Consider the following 22,432-nt stretch of genomic DNA (forward strand, 5'->3'; position numbering starts at 1 on the left):
ACGAGGTGCTGCTCCTCCAGTTTGCGTGTGCCTTCACTCTGGCAATGGAAGTGGCCCAGGACAGAAAGGTCAGTGTGGGAATGGGAAGGAAGTTATAATGTTTAGTGATCGAGGCGGCCTTGGCAGACCGAGCGCAAGTTTTTGGCAGGTGTCTATCTAATACCTGCTAAGCTCCATCCTGCCTCGCCTCTCTCCCAGCTTTCTTCCCCGCCCACCAACAGTCCAAAGAAGGGTTCCAATCCAAAACGTCACCTATCCATGTTCCCCAGAGATACTGCCTGGCCCACTGGGTTATTCCAGCACTTTGTCCTTTTCTGTAAACCAGCATCTGCAATTCCTTGCTTCTGCTTTCTGAAGTTCTTCAGCTCCTCTATCATTACAAATCTTGAAGCCAACAAAGAAAGCCCTTCTCGTGTCTCATTTCCATTTTATCTGGATGGTGAATAATATGAAGATGGCTGTGTAATTTGCTACTGACAGTGCTGCTTCCAGCCAAATACTGATCTCAACCAGTATAATAACACTTTACCAGTTTCATTGTATCCCACTCAATAAACACTGTCAGAACAAATTCATCAAACCTTTCAGGCTCTCAGTAGATAAATAAAATTCCACTGTAGAAGCTGATTATAATCTTTCAAAGTAGAAAGACACAGATCAGCTGGAAAGTTGGGTAGAAACAAGTGTCTTTCTATGAGGACGCAAATGATGTTCATGTACAGAGCTACCTGGAGGTACAAATTTATAATACCCTAAAAGTGACAACACGGGTGGATAGGATAGCAAAAACGGCATTTCATATTCTCAATGCCTCAGCCACGAAGGCAAGTATCAGAGTTGGGACATCATATTGTACATGCACAAACATTGCTTAGACTGCACTTACAGTGTACATTCCTAGACTGCACTTACAGTGTACATTCCTAGACTGCACTAACAGTGTACATTCCTAGACTGCACTTACAGTGTACATTCCTAGTTGTCCATTGAAAGGATGTGGTAGTAATCGAGTGTGCAAAGGAGATTCACCAGGATTTTGCCTGGAATAGAGGGCTAACATTGTAGGGAGAGATTTGATGCATTAGCTTTATTCCCACTGGAAAGTAAGAGGCATGGAGGTATATAAATTATGGAGGTATATAAATTATGAGAGGCATAGTTGGGTTAAATATCAGAATCTTTTCCCAGAGCAAGGAATCTAGAACAGAGGGCATAAGTTCAAGGTGCGAGTGGGGAATTTTTTTTTAAATTAAAGGACACCACAATTACTTAATTGACTATTAATTTATTTTCACTTATTCATTAGAGGTCAGTAGTGAGAGCAGTATATATTGCCCAGCCTTTAAAAAAAATAGATGGAGGGAGCCACATTCTTGAACTGTTACTTCTATCCAGTGAAGTTAGTCCTACATCGTTATTGGATAATGGATATCAGAATTCAAACCCAGTGATGATCTAATCACAAATGTGAGCAACGTGGGAGGAAAAACACTAATAGTGCTCCCACACACCTGTACCCTTGTCCTTGTTGGCAAATGTGGTGGGTTTAAGTGCTGCCAGCGTGTCTAGACAGGAAACTGCAATGTGCTCTGCAGATGGTGCACTCTGCCGCCATTGTGCTTCAGCAGTGATGGATAGGAATATTTAGTTTGGTGGGTGCAGTTCCAATTAAGTGATCTCCTACATTCTGGATGGTGTCAAGCCTTTGAAGTATTCTAGGAGCCACAGTCATACAGGCAAATTAAATAATGAATGTTCATACTACATTCATGCAACAACATGCTGCAGTAACTCATTAACTGGTCTGAAGAAGGGTCCCAACCCAAAGCGTCACCTATCCATGTACTCCATCAGAGATGCTGCCCGACTCATTGAGTTACTCCAGCGTCTTTTTTTGTAAAACAGCATCTCTGGAGTTCCATGTGTCCCTTCTCTACATAAAAGCTACGTTTTTCTTTGAAGATGCATTGATCCCATGTGTTTAATGGCAGATCTTTAAACATTGGATAAACTACCATGTTAATAGAGTCATGGAATCACAGAATGGAAACAGGCTATTCAGCCTATTGAGCCCCCATCAACCAGGAAGCTCTCAATTACACTAATCCTTCCCTACATTTCTTCTCCCTATATTCTCATCAACTCCCCCCCAGATTCTACCACTAACATGCAGACTGGGGGCATGCTACCAATCTGCACACCAATGTAATGCAGAAATAAATAGACCACCCATGAAGAAACTCGTGCAATCATGGGGAGAAAGTACAAATTCAACAGACAGGCCAACAGATCAGTAGCCAGTCTTGTTCATTAGAGCTGAGGCAGCAGTTCCATTAGTTGTGTTGGTAGAACTCGATCAAGTATAGAACTTGAACAAGTTTAACCAACTGCACTTGGCAGTGTCGTAATTTCACTTTAAGTTCAGGGGTTCTGGTGAAGGAACACGATGAACAAAATTAAAGAGCAGAAACTGAAAGATGCTGAGATTAGCACAAAAAAAATGCAGACAAGTTTTAAAGCAGAATGGGCGGTGTTCATTTCAACAACGAGGATCTGCAGACAGAAATGATCCTGCAACACTATACATTACTGGTCTAGAAATACAGGAAAGAAAGCATACAACACAATGTACCTTAAAAGTACAAGTATAATTATGGCTTTGGACACAATGAATCGTTGTCAGAAGAAGAAAAAAACAATAAATGAGCCAAATTAGAATTAATCAAACGAATTAATGCCTGCTTAATAAGCAAATTTTTAATTGTTAGCAATTTGATAATTTACTGGACAATAACAGTGGAAGGTCAGAGTCTGCAAAATTCCCAGTAGCTAATGCGTAATTCTTATCCACGCTGCAGGCAAAGTGGTCCAAAATGTAATTCAAACAATCCAGTGCATTGATCCCGCTCTCTTAATTCTTTTTATGACACCAACACACGGATCAATTCAATGATTATTAGCTCATTAACACGAAATCGCTCATGAATCATTGTTCAAAAGTCAACGCAAGAGCGCGTAAACATAAAGCTCAATATATAGACAAAGGGATAAAGATTGTAAAGTGTGAATGTTAAGATGAACACAACGTGTAACAGAAGGACGCCATACTGCTAACTATCCAGAATGCAATTGCCAATACATTGCAGTGCCTCTCCCCCAACGTTTTATGTAAGAATTGTGATTAAATTCTCCACTTCCAAGCTACATCATTTACATACTATTGCACTAATATTTCTTTCCCTACGCCTTGAAAACGAAATAATGTACGAATACAGCGGAAACAATGGAAAGCACACAAATACAAAATTGTCTAAAATATATTGCGCCTGATTATCCAAGAGTATTATAAACAAAAAAGACCAATGGAAATATAATTAGAGATATCAACGATTGGCGGGTGCACAGTACCACAGGAAGACATTGTGACCCTGCAGGAGCCAGGAAAACACAGACGACGGCATACATTTAACAAATACACATTTAACAAATACACATGCAACACACAACTCAATGTGCAAGCACGGGGTTAATGAGTTGAACTCGTGCTACTGAATGGCACATGACGTGCGAGAGAGTGTAAGGAGCATTTACCTGACCTGTCCATGGTGCTGTAGTGGGCTGGCTGCGGGATCGATCCGCTTGCTGCTGTCGGGGCTGGGGCAGGGGTAGGGGCGGAGGCTGGGGCAGGGGCGGGGGCCGGCGCCGGGATCACCGCATCGCCGGCTGGTTGCCGACTCTCCAAATCCCCGGAACCGGTATCCACCAAATGCAACGATTCGTAGCCGTCATAATTGGTCTTCTTGCGATAGTTTCCAAGCAGGCTCATGGGGCGTTCAGACTAAAGTCGCCAATAGATAAAGGCTCATTCACAGACAAAGGGCGGAGACCAAGTCATGACCTTGTGTGATTAACTCACTCACTCCCTCCCTTCAAGAGGCAACGCGAGGTGGGCAATGATCAGTCCTGTTTCCTGGAAAGGGGCAGAAATGGGAAGAAGGCGAAACTCCGGCAGCCCCAGTGATAAACTTGCAAAGGCTCCCCGCTACCTCCCTCCCGTTGCTTTAACAGGTCCTTCTCTGGGCTTCTGCCTGGCTCCTCGCCCGTCGCCTGACGAAAACGGTCATCTCTAGCCAACAGTTGCCTGCAGCTTGCCTGCAAACCTGTCGGCCTTTGAAAGCAAATGCCATCACTTCATGGTAAGGTGTTGTAACTGGTGTGAGGATATGTTTCAATGCGGACCTGTCAAGCCTTTATTCCCCTCTCCATTGTCATGATTATTATTCTTATCCAAATGTAAGAAGGTATTGTCTGCGTCGGTGGAATGAATTCAACTCTCCAGTGCCACATCCTTGATCATGGGGAGCTAATTAGGAGGGTATTGTAGCCCAGACTTGTTTTCATTCATTATGTATACACATCCAGTTTTTGCAGAAGCCACTGGGAAGCAGCCATGCGCATCGAGTGAGAGAAATCCCACTACAATAATAAGGGATGTTTCCGATCTAATTATACCGACCGACAATCCTTGGGTGACAATTGATTTTGAAATAAAATATTTCATTTTTGTTAGTCTGTTGCAATTTTAACAATATTTCTGTTTTTAATTTTTCCTTTTTTTAAAATTCAGTAATCTCATTGGGCTACAAATATGTTTTCGGACCAACATACATCAAACCATGAAACAATTAGACAAGCAAAGACTTCATTCCTTGGATATGTGGCACCAGTTCCATCTGCAGCCTCAACCTGAACACACCACAGTATGGCCCAATGTGTCGAATCATCTCCACACAGCCTCTGTTAAAATAAATACGTATAAAATGGGCCATATGAAATATTGTGCCATCTTGCAATCCACAATACAGGAAATATTAGAAATCTACAGCAGGTCAATCAGCGTCTACAAATTATTGATTGCTTAACATTCCAGATTTAATTATTTCTCACGATCCAGCCTTCTGGTCAGGAGATGTGTGAGGCAAGTTTTTGTTATCACCATGTGTGTTCTCTCAATCCCCCCATCCAAAGTCACAGTGCACATGACCTCCATGTGAAAATTTGCCTTTGGTTGTATATCAACCAGCTGTGTGAGTTCATATGTGAAAATTTCTATGTAAACCCTTTACTTCAGAAAATAACAGAACATGGAAGATGTAGTCAAGGACCAAGTACTTTGGGCCATCAGGTCTGCGCTGACATGTGGGCGGTCACGTTGGTGCAGCGGCCGAGTTGCTGCCTTACAGGGAATGCAGCGCTGGAGACCCGGGTTTGTACCCGAGGTAGACACAAAATGCTGGAGTAACTCAGCGGGTCAGGCAGCATCTCGGGAAAGAAGGAATGGGTGGCGTTTCGGGTCGAGACCCTTCTTCACACTGATGTCAGCGGAGGGGGCGGGACAAAGATAGAATGTAGTCGGAGACAGTAAGACGAGTGGGAGAACTGGGAAGGGGGAGGAGATAGAGAGGGAAATAGAGAGGGAAAGCAAGGGCTATCTAAAGTTAGAGAAGTTAATGTTCGAACCCGACTACGGGTGCTGTCTGTACGGAGTTTGTACGTTCTGCCCGTGACCTGCGTGGGTTTTCTCCGAGATCTTCGGTTTCCTCCCACACTCCAAAGGCGTACAGGTTTGTCGGGGTTTGGTAAATGTAAAAACTGTCCCGCCATGGTTTGATTTTTTTTTAAATTGTGTTCATAGACCTTGCCTAAATATTTCCTGAAAATTCATCTCTAAAATTTAATTGATCTTCCACTGATGGCTGTACTTTTATCCACCAAGCTGCACAATTCCCTTTCTAATCTTCTCCACCTCCCTAATTCTTTCCAATTTTAAGGCTCCTCAAAATTTACCCTGAATGAATCAGTTTATCCTGGTCCAAACACTATTTATCTCAAGTAGGGCTTTATGCTGTGCTCATCTTCACTTTCAACAGGTGGATTGGCTGAACATTTATCAACCCATCTTGAACATCAAAGGTAAATGGCAGACCTTCTCTGATGTTATTATAGATTAGAGGAATTGGTAGCTTCAATCCTATTGCAGAGATGATGCCAATAAAGTACAATGGTGTCTTGACTCTGAACTTTTGCCCGCATCTGATCTTCTCTTCCTCATCATGATAACAGGACGGTTTATTCATGGTTTATTCAGTGAAATATGAATCAAGAATGATTAGGCAGAAAACAAAAATAACATAACAATGTTTAAGATGGGGTACAGAGAATCCAAGGAATTATAGGCTGGTGAGCTTCATGTCAGTGGAAGGAAAGCTATTGGAGAGAATTATTCAGGGTAGCATTTACCCCCATTTGGAAGAGAATGGGTTACTTGGAGAAAGCCAGCACGGCTTTATACATGACAGGTGATGTCTTACAAACATGGTCATGTTTTTTGAGGATGTGATGAAGGTGAATCTGTGGAATTCTTTGCCACAGAAGGCTGTGGAGGCCAAGTCAGTGGATATGTTTAAGGCAGATATAGATAGATTCTTAATAAGTACAGGTGTCAAAGGGTATGGGGAGAAGGCAGGAGAATGGGGTTAGGAGGGAAAGATAGACCAGCCATGATTGAATGGTGTAGAATTGATGGGATGAATGGCCTAATCCTGCTCCTATCACCTATGATCTTACATATAGTATAAGAAAATAACTGCAGATACTGGTACAAATCGAAGGTATTTATTCACAAAATGCTGGAGTAACTCAGCAAGTCAGGCAGCATCTCGGGAGAGAAGGAATGGGTGACGTTTCGGGTCGAGACCCTTCTTCAGACTGACTATGATTCAGACTATGATCTTATGATTGATGAAGGTAGAGAGGTGAATATTGTCTACAAGGATTTTAGTAAGGCATTTGTTAAAGTCCCCAAAGTATTGGTTTACCAATAGAAGACAGAGGGTTGTGATGGAAGAACAATATTCACGCTGGAGGTCTGTGACCAATGGTGCTCCACAGGGATCTGTGCTGGAACCTCAGTTGTTTGTGATATATATAAATGATATACATAAACATAAATAGGTTGGGTAGTAAGCTTGCAGATGACACCAAGATTGCTGGGGTCACGGACTCTGAGGATGGCTGTCAAAGTATACAGGGGATATAGATCATCTAAGAAATGGGCATAGAAATGGCATACGGAGTTTAATCCGAGCAAGTGTGAGGATTTGCACTTTGGGAGGTCGAATGTAAGGGGAAAATATATCATTAATGGCAAGACCCGTAACAGCATTAATATACAGAGGAATCTTGAGGTCCAAGTCCATAACTCTCTGAAAGTAGCAACACACGTAGATAGATTAGCACAGAAGGCATATGATATGCTTGCTTTCATTGGTCAGGGCATTAAGTATAAGAGACAAAAAGTCATAATGTAGCTTTTTTTTACTTTGGTTAGGCCACGTTCGAAGTATGGTGTACAGTTGGTCACCTAATTACGGGAAGACTGTGGAGGCTTTAGGAAAGGTGCAGGGGACTTTTAGCAGAATCGTGGCTGGATTCAGTATTAGCTACAGGGAGAGGTTGAACAGACTTGGATTGTTTTCTCTGGAATGCTGGATGTTGAGGGAAGACCCGATAGAAGTACATAAAGTTATGAAAGGCATTGATAGGGTAGATGATCAGAAGCTATCTTCCCTGGATGGAAAATCAAATATTAGAGGGCATAGCATAAAGGGAAGAAATATCAAATACTAGAGGGCATAGCCTAAAGGGAAGAAATGTCAAATACTAGAGGGCATAGTCTAAAAGGAAGAAATGTCAAATACTAGAGTGATAGCGTAAAGGGAGGAAATGTCAAATACTAGAGAGCATAGCGTAAAGGGAAGAAATATCAAATACTAGAGGGCATAGCCTAAAGGGAAGAAATGTCAAATACTAGAGGGCATAGCGTAAAGGGAAGAAATTTCAAATACTAGAGGGCATAGCATAAAGGTAAGCAATGTCAAATACTAGAGGGCAAAGCCTAAAGGTAAGAAATGTCAAATACTAGTGGGCATAGCGTAAAGGTAAGAACCGCAAATTTTAAAGGAGATATACAGGAAAAGTTTATTCTATACAGAGAGTGGTAAGTGCCCGGGACTCATTGCTGGGGATGGGTAGTGGGAGCAAATACGATAGTAGCATTTAAGAGACTTTTGGATAGGCACCTGGATAGGCAAAGAATGGAGAGATATGTACAATGTAAAAAGTCGTTTTTGGCATCATGTTTGAACCAGACATTGTGTTCCATGCACAACATGAAGAAAATTGTGGTAAAAGTATTTACAAATGCACAAATTAATGTTTATAGTGAGTCAAACAAGACATCAGATGAGAACTGCATCAGATGGACAATGTCTATCAATCCCAAAGTGGTTTTCTTTCTTGTGGTGGAGTTATGTCGAGCGGACATGCACTTTGCAAGGAATTTAATCCGATCTTAGTTTCAATTGCTTTCCAATTAAAGAAGTAATAAATTGTTTGCTCTCTCTGACATCACACAATGAGGGAAAATAAATCCTTTGCCAATCAGCTGCTAAAGATTTGAAGAGTTGTATCCTTGTCAGTTGCCGTTGGCCCAGTGCCACATTCAAAGTTACATATCTGCATTTTGTCACTCTTTGGTTGTTGGAATTAAAGTCAATTGCCAGAAACACACATTGTAATTGTGAACCTCATGTGTGCTGAGTACACCTAATGACCACTGTGAACCCTGAAGAAATAACCAGAGGTGAAGGTGAAAGGGATCTTTGCATAAGAGCAGATAACATTGATGTAAGCATGACAAATACCACTGAATTGGTTACCAAAGTTCGAATGGAAGTAAATGAACACAGAGCAATTTTTAGCATCTGGAAAGCAAAAAAATTGCAGAGATTTGAAATCTGAAATAAAAACAGTTGCTGCAAGAGATACTCAGCAGTTCAGGAAACATCAGTGGAGAGAGGAAACAGTGTTAATGTTTCAGGTCGATGGGGTTTAATGAAGGTTCATGACCTAAAATGTCAACTTCGTTGCTCTCTCCAAAGATGCTGCTGAACTCTAAATATCTCTAACATTCTGTGCCTCTTTTTTTTTTTTAGCTTAAGTAATTATTAATTTTAGATCTTGAAAAAAAAATTCTAGTTAATTGACAATATCATATTTTTCAGTATTTTAAGGTATACAATATAACGCACAAATTGACTGAGTTATTATACGTAATATGTGTTATACACATTTCTCCTATATGTGGTAACAAAAGACAAATGTTCTCTCATGTTTGCTTTCACATATTCTGTTCCATGCCATCTGACAATGTGGGTAGGTGCATGTGGTGTGAAAGATAACGCCTAAGAAATTACTGGCATCTTTCATTTCAGTTTTAGGAATAGCTTGGCAGCAACCATTTTATGGGCAGTTGATTTTGCATGACAAACATATTGGTTTCATTATATTTACAAATTTACATCAAATTACAATAATGAAATGAAAATGTAAATAAATATTTTTCCTGTCCATGAACAAATAAAAGTTCCTGTATGCAGTACATAGCTGTGGAGGCCAGGTTTAGCAAAAGAGCCCTCTAACTCTTGGGGTAACAGTTACCAAGTGATAGCCTTTTTACAAGAATGACAAAACAAGAAAAAATGTTTTCGTGTTTTCTCCTCTTCCTTCACCTTTGGGCCGGTGGGGAGTATTTTCACTTATGAGTTAAATGCTTACTGTGAGATGTGAACACGTAACCTAAGCATTTCTTTATTCTGTACGGGTGCAGTCTATACGGAGTTTGTACATTCTCCCCGTGCCCGCGTGGGTTTTCTCCATGATCTTTGGTTTCTTCCCACACTCCAAACATGTACAGGTTTGTAGGTTAATTGGCTTGGTATAAGTGTAAATTGGCCCTAATATGTGTAGGATAGTGTTAATGTGCGTGGATTGCTGGTCGGCGCGGACTCGGTGGGTCGAAGTTCCTGTTTCCGCACTGTATTTCTAAACTAAACTAAATTCTCCATCAGAATCGAGGACATGCCCAGTCTCACCTGCCGGGCAAGTCTTCATGGTCTCCATTTCGCAACTCCTATGTTCTTTTGTCTACATTCTTTTATCTATGTTCTTACACTCTAATTGTTCCCATTCACTAATTGACCATATAATCTTGTTTACAGTCACAATGTTTTTACTGTCTCAGAGATATCCTCTCTCCCCAGTCTCTGTGGACCTTTACGAAGCTTCTTTTGTCTCCTTCCCAGTTCTGAAGTGTCTTTGATTTGAAACGTGAATTCTGATTTACTTTCCTCAGGTGCAGCCTGATATGCTGAGTATTTCCAGCATTTTCTGTTTTAACTTTGGATTTCTAGCATCTGCAGTTGTGTTTTTATTTTCACATAATCAATGACATCTTTAAATGAAGCTCCTATATATCCTTGCAGATGGACATGAAGTATTCAGTGGCACAATTTGATGATGAACTGGAGTTCTTTCAACCATAGTGGCCAATATTTAATGACGTCCTCCCTATATTCACCGTCTTGACTCAGATAAAGAAAGCAGAGAAGATGTAAAGTACTAGTCGCATCCAGAAGCAAAGGAGCATGAAGAGGCCAGATAGCCCCCAGAACCTATTGTACAACAGCCCATAGGTACCACATTGCCAGTACTCACAACAGGATATACTGTAATTGGAGAGGACATTTCATCATGTGGCAGGATCTATAACCAGTGTCGAAGTTCGGAAGTAAGGGCGCATCTGCTTAAGCTAGAACTGAGGTGAAATGTTTTCTCTCAGACCTGTGAGATTTTTGAACTTTCTTCCTGCAATAACAGTGGAAGCAGAGTCTTTGAATATTTTTAATGCAAAGGTAGATACATTTTTGAGAGCCGAGAGGATAAAAAGTTACCAGGTGGATGGGAATTTGGAATCGAGATCCCATTATATTACGCTATTTCTGCAACTTGCGGCTAGTGGCCTTCTCCTACTCCTAATTCTGATGATCACACTGAAGATGTCATTATACTTTATGCTTCATCTTTGTCTCATTACATGTATTTGAGTATTTTTTTAAGCTGTGTTTCATAATTTAAAACAATCTTTGATGGAGCAAAATTTAGCACAGCGGAATGGTAAAGTAGAGAATTATGCCTTTCAATTGACACCACATTGAACACGAAAATCAAACAGAACCGCAGAAGGGAATTGTACAATGCTGGATAGATCCAATAAGAAGAAAGCTGTAAATATTTAAAATTTGGAATCCCAAAATCTACGAATTTAAAAAAATCACTTTTGGCCAAAGTCAAGCACCATATTTAAAAAATAAAATGTTAGCGTGATTTGAACCTTGGGTTGACCTGTATATTAGTTAACGTTGTATGCATGCTTTGGAGTAAACTATTCTTAAGAACTAAGTGCTACGACTTGATACACCGTACTGCTTTAAAACAAAAGAGTAAAACAAGAATATACTGTACATACTGTCCTTCAGAAACCTTTTTGATTATTTCTGTTGATAAATTCTTTTGTAGATACTGTGGGTACATTGTCAGAAAATATCTGATTCGGATATGGATCAGAAATAATTAATGGAAGAATTGCTAAGGATGTTGAAATTAAACATGAAGGGTACATTGCAACTGCTTTCACCTGTTATTAACAGGACAATAATAGCATCAAATTAGGACCATTGGCTTTCCTACAATGTTGCACCAAAGAGAGCCACACATGTTCCCAATTAACTCATTCAGTTTAGTTTAGTTTAGAGATACAGCACGGAAACAGGCCCTTTTACCCCACTGGGTCCACGCTGACAAGCGATCCCCACACATTAACACTATCCTATACCCACTAGGGACAATCTTTTTTTACATTTGTCAAGCCAATTAACCTACGTCTTTGGAGTGTGGGAGGAAACCGAAGATCTCGGAGAAAACCCACGCAGGTCAGGGGGAGAACATACAAACTCCGTACAGATAGCAACTGTAGTCAGGATCGAACCCGGGTGTCGGGTACTTCATTCGCTGTAAGGCAGCAATTCCACCGCTGTACCACCATGCCCCCAATGGCAAGTCCAAGCTATCTCCAGATATTTAAAGGTATCTGAAGCAGCCCCTTTTTACTGAGAATCCAGTCTGTTGATGTTGCAATAAGTTCCAGATAGCTATGTTTAGTTGACAATGGTTAGACTGTGCACATGCATACAGTGAACAGTTTAATGGAAGGTGAGGGCAGAGCAAACAGACAAACCAAGGCCAAGTATCACATTTAGTTTTATGAGGGAAAGCATTCCACTGGTCCTCACAAAAACAGTCTAGGCTGCTGCAGCTCTGGGATATTCAGTATGTACAATCCCATTGTTCCCCTCTCGCCTCCCCCCCCCCCCCCCCCCCATGCCCTCTCACACCTTGGTTATTCTTCTCCTACGCTGCCATTTAACATCACAGTTATCGTTGTTGGCAGCCCTGACCTCAACTTGAAGCCTTAGCCCATCGAACAACATGGGCACACTCTGTTGACACCTGGCCAAAATGGGGTGAGAAAATGCCTCAAAAGTGCAGTCCCAAATCTTTCACTGGTCAGTCACCTAGAAGTCAAAACAAATTCCAATGTTTACAGTAGAGCCTAAATGCGTGATGTTTGAAAACCATTGGGTTGGATTCAGAGGACATTACACACATTTATCCAATGTCTGCCACCTATCGCACTAGATGGCATCCTGAGGTGTGGAAAGACAAGAAACAAGGAAAAGCTGGAACATTTGCTTTGATTTTGATTTTGAGAAGCAGGAAAATCGTTGAGAAAAGACATATGTCTTTGCTAGTTTAACAGCAGCTAAAAGATGGAGGCTGACAGAGGTTCACCAAGTTGAGGGCAAGGTTAAGGTAGTGTTGGAGAACGTAGTTCCACCTACCTGACAGGTTTAAGAATTTGCAATTGCCATGGGCATCTCCTGCTATATTTGCACACCATGCTAGGCCCTCTGCAATAGCAAAATCACAAAACTGCATGGGAGTTCTAAAACCCAGAACAGTTGATGCTGAGTCCAATATTCTCGTTCATTAGGATCAACTGTACTTGTATGGTTTTGTTACTCCATATGGAGAATGGAAGATGAGCAACTGATTGATTGTAAATCAAGGTTTCTGTTTAAAGCAAAGATTTAACCATTGAGATAATGAACATTTAGTTACCTGGGGCTGCCAGTGTTTTGACTTTTTCAGTCTCCATCCTTCTCCCCCCTCACTTTTGAAAGAAATAATTGTTGATCCTTTTTACCTGGCAAGATGTGTCTTTAAAATAAGTCAATTCATTGAACATGTTCTCTGCGTTATGTCTGTGAGTGAACATTTTCATTTTGGTGACTAGTTACGGACAAGTGATAAATTCCCACACGTGGTTGCTTGAGTGAAACATTAAATGTACGTAATGAATCCAAGAGGATTTGTTGGTCAGCCTGTGCCAGAGTGCAGAGGTGAACGTAAACTAAGGCTGTACAAGTCTGTGTCCAGGAGCACAAGAGCAGACAATCAGATGCTGATACTCTGAGTCAATTGCCAGTCAGTGCATCCTCCTGTGAGACACTGTTACTGGGTGAGGGTGTTTAATTGCTGGAATCCATGAACAGAACACAAATCACAATCCAAAAGTTTGCCATCATGACAAAACATGACTCTTATCCTGTTGCAGGTGTACAAAAACCTATTACATGGTTTGGAAGGAGAACATGAAGGTGACATTTCATTGCAACTTCACAGGAAAAGGTATCAATTAATCATCCAGAATGCTGGTGTTTCAAAGACCACTTTGAACTAGATAATCCTATATTTGTACAAGGAAGCTGGTTGTTGGTTATTGATTGCACAGGATCAGTTTCACCCATGGTTCAGTGGATAAAGATCATGTGATGAATTATCAAGACTTTTGACTTCAGACTTATGGCATAAGACTTCATACATCATAGTTTTGAACTGGACCAGGTGAGGATTTACTAGAGTCAGAAATTTCTCATCTGAACTGAAACTGGTGATTGATTGATTTGGTGGGTCAAAGGGCCTGTTTCTGATTTGTTGACTAACATTGTGAAGGAAGAACTACTCATTTTGGTGCCATTTAGTGGTTATGTTCCAGCACAAACTGAGTTTGTTATTCAAAGTGAACAAGAAAACCATAAAATTAAATTTGTAACTACGGAAATGATTGTTATATGGCTTTGTTGTACTTCCTTGATTGTGCTTAATGTACGTGACATTCCACCCACAGAAAGGGGAGAGATATGGTAAGCCTTTTTTGGAGATGTTTCTATCAAAGATGTTGTGATTCTATTGTTATCAACCACTAAAGGTTAGGTGAAATTAATGGAATTATCAGCGAAGCACGCGATGAAAACTGCAGAATGCTGAATGTTTAATAACATGAACATTTAAAATAGAAGCAGAAACTGGCCAAATGGCCTTCATGCCTACCCCATCATATGATAAGACCATGGCTGATCTTGACCTCTGAGTTTCGTTCCTACATGTTCCCTTAATGCATAATGACCCTAGAGACAAAAATCTGACTCTCCATTTTGATATATTCCAAGGAGACAGTCTTCACATCTCCCTGAGACAGAAATTTCTGTTGATTCATGACTCTCTGTGAGGGTGCTGCGTTGTAGCCAGAGTCCTTGACCATTGATCAAGAGACATCAGCTTGAATAGCACCATTAAAAAAAAAATTAAACTGAGACTAGTGATGGTCAGTGAAACCATGACCAACAGGTCATCTCAACCTTTTTAAAACATTAGTTTGATTCTGGTAATCAAGAGTTTAATGTAACTAATCAAACTCACTGTGTTATCGTCTATGCAAATACCATCCTTCTTAAATAAGAAAAAAACAAAACAGTACTTCAAGGAACAGCACTGCTCTAGACTGCAAGAGATTGGAGAATTGTGGATGTAGCCCAGTCCATTACACAGACCAAACTTCCCACCATTGATCCCCATCTACACTTCAAGCTGCCTCGGAAAAGCAGCCAACATAATCAAAGACTTGTCCCACCCTGGTCATTCCTACTTCTCCCTGTTCCTGTCAGGCAAAAGATACAGAAGCTTAAAAGTATGCACCACCAAACTCAGGAACAGCTTCTTCCCTTCGGTATTCAGGCTTCTGAATGAGGGTTCTGTCCAATTATTGTCTACCCCATTGTAGACATTGGACTTTGGTCTGGTGCGTTACAATGCCACAAACTATATTCTGCACTCTGTATTTTGCCCTTTGCTCTTCCCGAAGGGCCTGCTCCTATGCTGTACTGTTCTGTTCTATGTATAAATGCTGAATTTGCTGTATCTTTATACTTTTAATTTCACCTGAGCCTGAAGCAAATTTTGAAGTTATAATCCTTATAGTTATTAGCTTATAGGTACAATTAAGTGTAATTAGTTAATATTCTCTTAGTCTGCAAAAAGAACCTGTACCCCACATTCCCTGTTAACACTGTTAAATATTCTGGATGCATGTTTACAAATGGATTGAGGATTTCTGTATTAATTCGCTACTAAGCAATATTCAAGGCAGCGAACCTGCAACTTATAACAGCTACTATTTATACATCCATTTTTTGATGGTTTAATGAAGATACAGTTTCAAGTGTAATATTTCAGGCACTTCACAAGTTTATGACCTTTGAGATTAATTGCAGCTGTATCTTCTTGGTACATGGAAGATGCAAGATCAGCAGACTTAATTATAATTTCCAAATCTTAATGTTTCAAAATTGAGAACATGGCCTTTTTCCACAAATCAACTGTTTAATACTTTTAACATTCAAATGTTTACGGATGATGAAAACTAATCTAAGTGTTATATTAATATGCTCTGTGATTTTAAATCCTAAATCCTTTCACAGTTGAAGCTGAACATGTTGATGACATAGTGCTGACTAAAGAATTTGAAAAATGAAAACATGTTTTTTATCTCAGGTTAGAAAACCCTCATGGCATTACACTAATTGTAAAAACATGGCAACTGATTAAATAACATAGAGAGCAATAAGATTATATCAGCTTCAGAATAACTTTTACTTGCTTTACATAATTTCGAGATTGATGCAGTGGTTAAAGAAATATTTTTAAGAATCTAGTTTCTCAATAACACATAATGTCCTGCATACTATTTGTAAAACTTGTCTAATTATGTTAATATTCTTCAGGAAACGGGGCTTCCCCTCTTCCATTATAGATGAGGCTCCGCTCTTGCTCCCCCTCTCCCCATTCATAACAAGGACAGAATCCCCCTCGTTCTCACCTTCCACCCCATCAGCCAGCGAATCCAACAAATCATCCTCCAACATTTCCGTCACCTACAACGGGACCCCACTACTGGCCACATCTTCCCATCCCTTCCCCTTTCTGCGTTCCACAGAGACCGTTCCCTCCGTAACTCCACTCGTCCCTTCCTACCCAAACCACCCCATCCCCGGGCACTTTCCCCTGCAACCGCAGGAGATGCAACACCTGTCCCTTTAGCTCCCCCCTCAACTCCATCCAAGCACCCAAACAGTCTTTCCAGGTGAGACAGAGGTTCACCTGCACCTCCTCCAACCTCACCTATTGTATCCGCTGCTCTAAATGTCAACTTCTTTACATCAGCGAAATCAAACGCAGGCTCGGCGATCGTTTCGCTCAACACCTTCGCTCAGTCCGCGTTAACCAACCTGATCTCCCGGTGGCTGAGCACTTCAACTCCCCCTCCCACTCCCAGTCTGATCTTTCTGTCATGGACCTCCTCCAGTGCCATAGTGAGGCCCACCGGAAATTGGAGGAACAGCACCTCATACTTCGCTTGGGCAGCTTGCAGCCCAGCGGTATGAACATTGACTTCTCCAACTTTAGATAGTTCCTCTGTCCCTCTCTTCCCCTCCCCCTTCCCAGTTCTCCCTCTATCTTCCTGTCTCCACCTATATCCTTCCTTTGTCCCGCCCCCCCTGACATCAGTCTGAAGAAGGGTCTCGACCCGAAACGTCACCCATTCCTTCTCCCCTGAGATGCTGCCTGACCTGCTGAGTTACTCCAGCATTTTGTGAAATAAATACCTTCGATTTGTACCAGCATCTGCAGTTATTTTCTTACACTAATTATGTTAACATGTCATTTAGAGTATTTCCAGGCATTATGAACATTTGTTTCTGTAATAGATTTTGTATTTCACCTACATTCTAATTTTGTATTCTCTTGGTTCCACATTTGTCTCCAGTAGGCTTCAGGCTTGCTTCTGCTAGCTGTAGTTAGCTTTAAATCTCCATCGGCCTGCCAGGCAGATGCAGAAGAAAATAAAAACAGTAAGAGGAAAGGGATTATGACTGTTAGCATGAAAAGCACTTGTGTGCACTCTTACCAATGCAATAAAACTGCTGCTTGGAAGCAAAATAAGGATTCCGTTTTACAGATCGAATTTGTTCTTATCTCTTTGCATGGAGGTGCTCTGTGCAGTAAAGCTGTACATTCCATGGCTTTGCAGCAAATGGACATTTAATAGGCATAAAATGGAATAAATGCACATAAATTCATTCTGCACTTAATTGACTGGTAAATCCATGTTAAATTATCACTTAACATATTAAATACAAATTTCATTCAGCATTTAAAAAATTAAGAAAATTACAGCTAGGAGAGTTGGATCTGAGCATTCAAAAATAAAATCTCTAGCAATGCTCTTCTTTTGTGATATAAAGGATTTCAAAGCCTTTGATCATTCTAAACGTTTGGCACAGAAGTTTAAAAATAGCATTGTCCTTCTGACGATGTCATAGTGCAGGCTTTTTTGCATTTTTAAATAATATTTTGGAACATTAATTGCTTGGTTTCGAAATACTTCTGAAACCTTTAGTAGAATTTGTTTGTCATCTTATCTCTAGTGCCGTGAACTAATTAGTAGTCATATTCCCTACCTTTAATTGCAGTCGTTGTTAAATCTTTTCATGCCCAGGATCGGCTGCTGAATAGTGCAGGAAGCCAAACTGGATTTCTAAACTGCTGACCTTTCATTTGTCATTCACATGCAATCAAAGTCAAAGGTCACCCCAATTCCATCCAATAATCTGGGACTGCTGATGCACAGCACTGTTACGTGATTGTGCCCTGAGCTGGTAGGCAGAACCGTACAGCAGCACAGGAAGCAAACATCTCCACGCACAGATGGCATGAGAAACAATGCTGGAACTGCAGGCGCTTGACATCAAAACAACAATGCCCGACAGATTCAATTAAAATCAACCTGCATCATTAGTCCCGAAGATACATTTCACTTTTATTTAAGTAACCGAATCCTGCGTCTGCTTTTATCAAAATGTACTAGATGAAAAGAAATGTATTTTCCTATTTTAGTTTCTTCCATTTAATCTTTTAAAAATATCTATCAGTCTTTTTGTCACTTTTCCTGAAGGCATTGACTCATGCTTGGGACAGTTATGATGGCTCGTTCATTGTATACCAGTCCAAGGCAGTGAGTGTTGGCAGACTGCCTGCCAACCCTGCCTAGCACCACAGAACATGACACTGACCTCAACCAATATCTATGCACATTCAGTAACAGAATCAGAAACGGAAATTATGTCATAAAAATGAACAACTTTAGCAAGGCAGAGCAAATTTAAAATGGAGTGGTCAAGTGTGGTTCAGCTATTTGGCTAAACTATTTCAGACATGTGGAATCTGCATCCTTAGAATTGAGAGTGTTGAGATACCTGCATAATGATTCATTTTACCAGAAGTAAGGCCATTTTTAAATTCATTCCTAGAATATGGCCATTGCTGGTAAGACCACAACTTTCCTCCATCCTACATTGGCCCTAAAAAAGTGGCTCTCAATTGTGTTCTTGAACTACCAATGTCCTTCTGATGAGTATTGGGGTTACTGATTTACTGAATTGTTGTTTCTTATACATTATCTATGTGTATTGTCTACTGTGGATAGGGTGAGCAGTTTTAAATACTTGGGAGTCCACATCACAGAGGATCTGACGTGGGCAACGCACATTGCCGCACTGGTGGGTAAGGCTAAGCAGCGCCTTTACCACCTTAGACAATTGAGGAAATTCAGAGTGTCTCTGAGGATCCTTCATTGCTTCTACTCTGGGGCTGTAGAGAGCATCCTGTCCGGCAACATTACAGTCTGGTTTGGGAACAGCTCTGCCCAGGACAGGATGGCCCTGCAGAGGGTAGTGCGTTCGGCAGAACGCACCATGGGAACTACACTCATCCCCCTGCAGGACCTATACATCAGGAGGTGCAGATCCAGAGCAAGCAAGATCATGAGGGACCCCTGCCACCCCAGTAACGGACTGTTCCAGATGCTATGATCAGGCAAATGCCTCCGCTGTCACACTGCGAAAACGGAGAGGATGAGACGGAGCTTCTTCCCACAGGCCATCAGGACTGTCAACTTTTATAACCCCAGAGACTAAATTTTTGTCGACACTAATAGTAACTTATTAACTTTATTTATATGCTGTAACTGTAATTCTTTTTTGTGCACAACCCGCAAGCATTGCCACTTTCATTTCACTGCACATCGTGTATGTGACAAATAAATTTGACTTGACTTGTGTGGAAGGCCTGTTATGTTGTGGCAAGTAAGAATTTCATTGTTTCATATGACAATTGCCTCGATTTCTTGACTCTTTGAAGAAGGGCTCAAGATGGGTAAAAAGATTTAGGAGATCTTTCCATTATTGATGTATGATTCTATTTTTTTTATGAGGTTCTATTTTCCTTTGAGGCGGTGCTGGGGAACTCTCTTCTTGAACCTCTATTGAAAGTGTCTCTCATTTTTGATAGGGGAGTTTTAGATGAACACCCGATGACACTAAATGAATGGTGAAACACTTCAAATCCTAGAAAGTACCTTGCAAGTGGTGGTGTTCCTGTACATTTTGCAATCATATCCTTTTAAATCACCAAAGGTTTTGATGGTTTGCTGCAGTTCATTTCTCAGATGTGCAGGTGGTGCAGTGAATGAAAGCTTGGAATGATGGAAGGAGCTGTCACTGAAGAGGGCTGCATTGTCATGAATAGAGTTGAGCTTCAGTGCTGTTGAATTTGCTTTCATTTAAGCAAGTGGCGGTCATCCCATTGTACCTTACAGACAACGTAAAACCGCCGGGGAATTAGAAGATGAATGAGGGTAACACAATTGCTCAGCTGGTAGAGCCGCTGCCTCACAGCGCCAGAGACTCGGGTTCGTTCCTGACCTCGGGAATTATCGAGCAAGGATAATAATGAAGCACCCCATACAAGGGCCAGTTTCCACGTTGCATCTCTAAACCAAACATAGCAATTGATGTGCAAATACTATCTCAAAGCTTTTGTTAACCAAAGATAATAAAGAATCTGGGGCAAGTGTGGGCAAATGCATTTTTTCCACAAATAACCAATGATGTTATTGATCAATAATTAAGTTGTTAGTGTCAATTCTGTTCCTTTATTACTAAATGCGTTTGGCCTTAAAAATAAAAGAATAGAAGAAATGTTGCACCTCAAAAATTGACTGAGGAAAATTGAGGCTAGATTCAAATCGAATCCAAAAGACACTAATATAGACTTTGTTTCTACATAATCCCTCCGTAACATATGAACACAAGAAATAGAGTACACATGGGCTTATCGTGTCCATTCCAACATCCAAAAAGATCAAGACTAATCATTATGCTCAGAGCCACCACATTGCAATACCCCATAGTCCTTTGATTCCCTTGTTATACAAAAAAAATATTGTTCTCTATCCTGAAGATGTTCAGCAAATGAGACTCCACAGCCCTCCAAAGTAGAGAGTTCCAAAGATACAGGGTGAAAAATCTCTTCCCATTTCAGTTCTAAATTGTGCACCTTCATTTCGAGACCATGATCTTGTTTCTGGACATCCCATTCAGTGGAATCATCAGTCATCAATATTGACCCTATTAATCCCCTTAAGAATGATGTACATTTCAAATAAATCACCTCTCACTGCCTTAATTTACAGAAAATAGTCCTAATTGCATAATCTCACCTCATCAGCAAAACAAACCCTTCAATTTGGTGTACCTGTTTTGCACTCCTGTTACTGGTATCATAAAATCACAGAGGAAATTGCTCACCCAATCTTGTCTTCCTTGACTCTCTATTAGGTCAACTCACTAGTTCAATTTACTAGCCCCTTTCAACAGCCCCTTTACTATCTTGCAAATATTTCTTTGCCATAAATTTAGCCCATTCCTTCTTGAATGTCACAGTGGAACCTGCCTCCACCAAGTACTGCATTCCAGATTCCAACTACTAGCTGCAGAAAAATAAAATTCCTGTGTCAGCCTTAATTTTATTACAGTTCTTTGCCATTTCTTTACTGCCTAACACACTTTGTTTGCCTCACTCTGTAAAGGTCCAATATTAGCTTTAGTTAACACATCTCTTTTTACATATCAATAAATGCTTATACAGTCTGTTTCAGCTTCTCACTAAACAGGAGCAAAGAGGTCCTTCTACAGTTGTACCGGGCCCTGGTGAGACCGCACCTGGAGTACTGTGTGCAGTTTTGGTCTCCAAATTTGAGGAAGGATATTCTTGCTATGGAGGGCGTGCAGCGTAGGTTCACTAGGTTAATTCCCGGAATGGCGGGACTGTCGTATGTTGAAAGGCTGGAGCGGTTGGGCTTGTATACACTGGAATTTAGAAGGATGAGGGGGGATCTTATTGAAACATATAAGATAATTAGGGGATTGGACACATTAGAGGCAGATAACATGTTCCCAATGTTGGGGGAGTCCAGAACAAGGGGCCACAGTTTAAGAATAAGGGGTAGGCCATTTAGAACGGAGATGAGGAAGAACTTTTTCAGTCAGAGGGTGGTGAAGGTGTGGAATTCTCTGCCTCAGAAGGCAGTGGAGGCCAGTTCGTTGGATGCTTTCAAGAGAGAGCTGGATAGAGCTCTTAAGGATAGCGGAGTGAGGGGGTATGGGGAGAAGGCAGGAACGGGGTACTGATTGAGAGTGATCAGCCATGATCGCATTGAATGGCGGTGCTGGCTCGAAGGGCTGAATGGCCTACTCCTGCACCTATTGTCTATTGTCTATTTCTTATTCAACATTCCCTTTCCTTCTCAATACAGTGGCTCTCATTTGCTGACTTCTGAAATATTTCCAATCCTTGGGTTCACTGCTTTTTATATTAACATTGTAGCCTTTCCCTTTCATATATCATTTATTATGTTCTCATACTCATAAAATCACACATAGCACAGCTCCAAATAACACATAGCACAGACCAGAACTCTACAGACCACAGAATCCATCAAACCATTTTTTACTCTAATCATATAGTTAATATGTTTTATACTTCCCACATACCAATTATTTTCCACAGAGTTTTCCACTTACTTGCACACTATGCACAATTTACACATGTCACATGCCACCTGTGTGTTAGGTGTACACAGTGGAGCAATCCAATTACTGTAATGAGGGGAAAA

At 40.8% G+C, this 22,432-nt stretch overlaps 1 protein-coding gene across 5 annotated transcripts in view; it reads right to left on the reverse strand.

Annotated features, from left to right (window-relative positions):
- Positions 1–18,032, reverse strand: part of dnajc6 (DnaJ (Hsp40) homolog, subfamily C, member 6) — a 94,576-nt gene extending 76,544 nt beyond the window's left edge. For 3 of the 5 annotated variants that reach the window (XR_013547798.1, XM_078407504.1, XM_078407502.1), the window contains exon 1: positions 3,592–4,075. Coding sequence is in view for 4 of the 5 variants with exons in the window: in XM_078407504.1 (XP_078263630.1) it covers positions 3,592–3,826 (235 nt within the window). In the remaining variant the exon portion in view is untranslated. Of the gene's footprint in view, positions 1–3,591; positions 4,076–17,144; positions 17,239–17,879 lie in introns of those variants that run through there. The other 2 variants (XM_078407505.1, XM_078407506.1) reach the window with 2 other exon arrangements.
- Positions 18,033–22,432: the final 4,400 nt, after the last annotated feature.

The sequence above is a fragment of the Rhinoraja longicauda genome, chromosome 11 (genome assembly GCF_053455715.1).
Source record: "Rhinoraja longicauda isolate Sanriku21f chromosome 11, sRhiLon1.1, whole genome shotgun sequence".
Taxonomy (NCBI): Eukaryota; Metazoa; Chordata; class Chondrichthyes; order Rajiformes; family Arhynchobatidae; genus Rhinoraja; species Rhinoraja longicauda.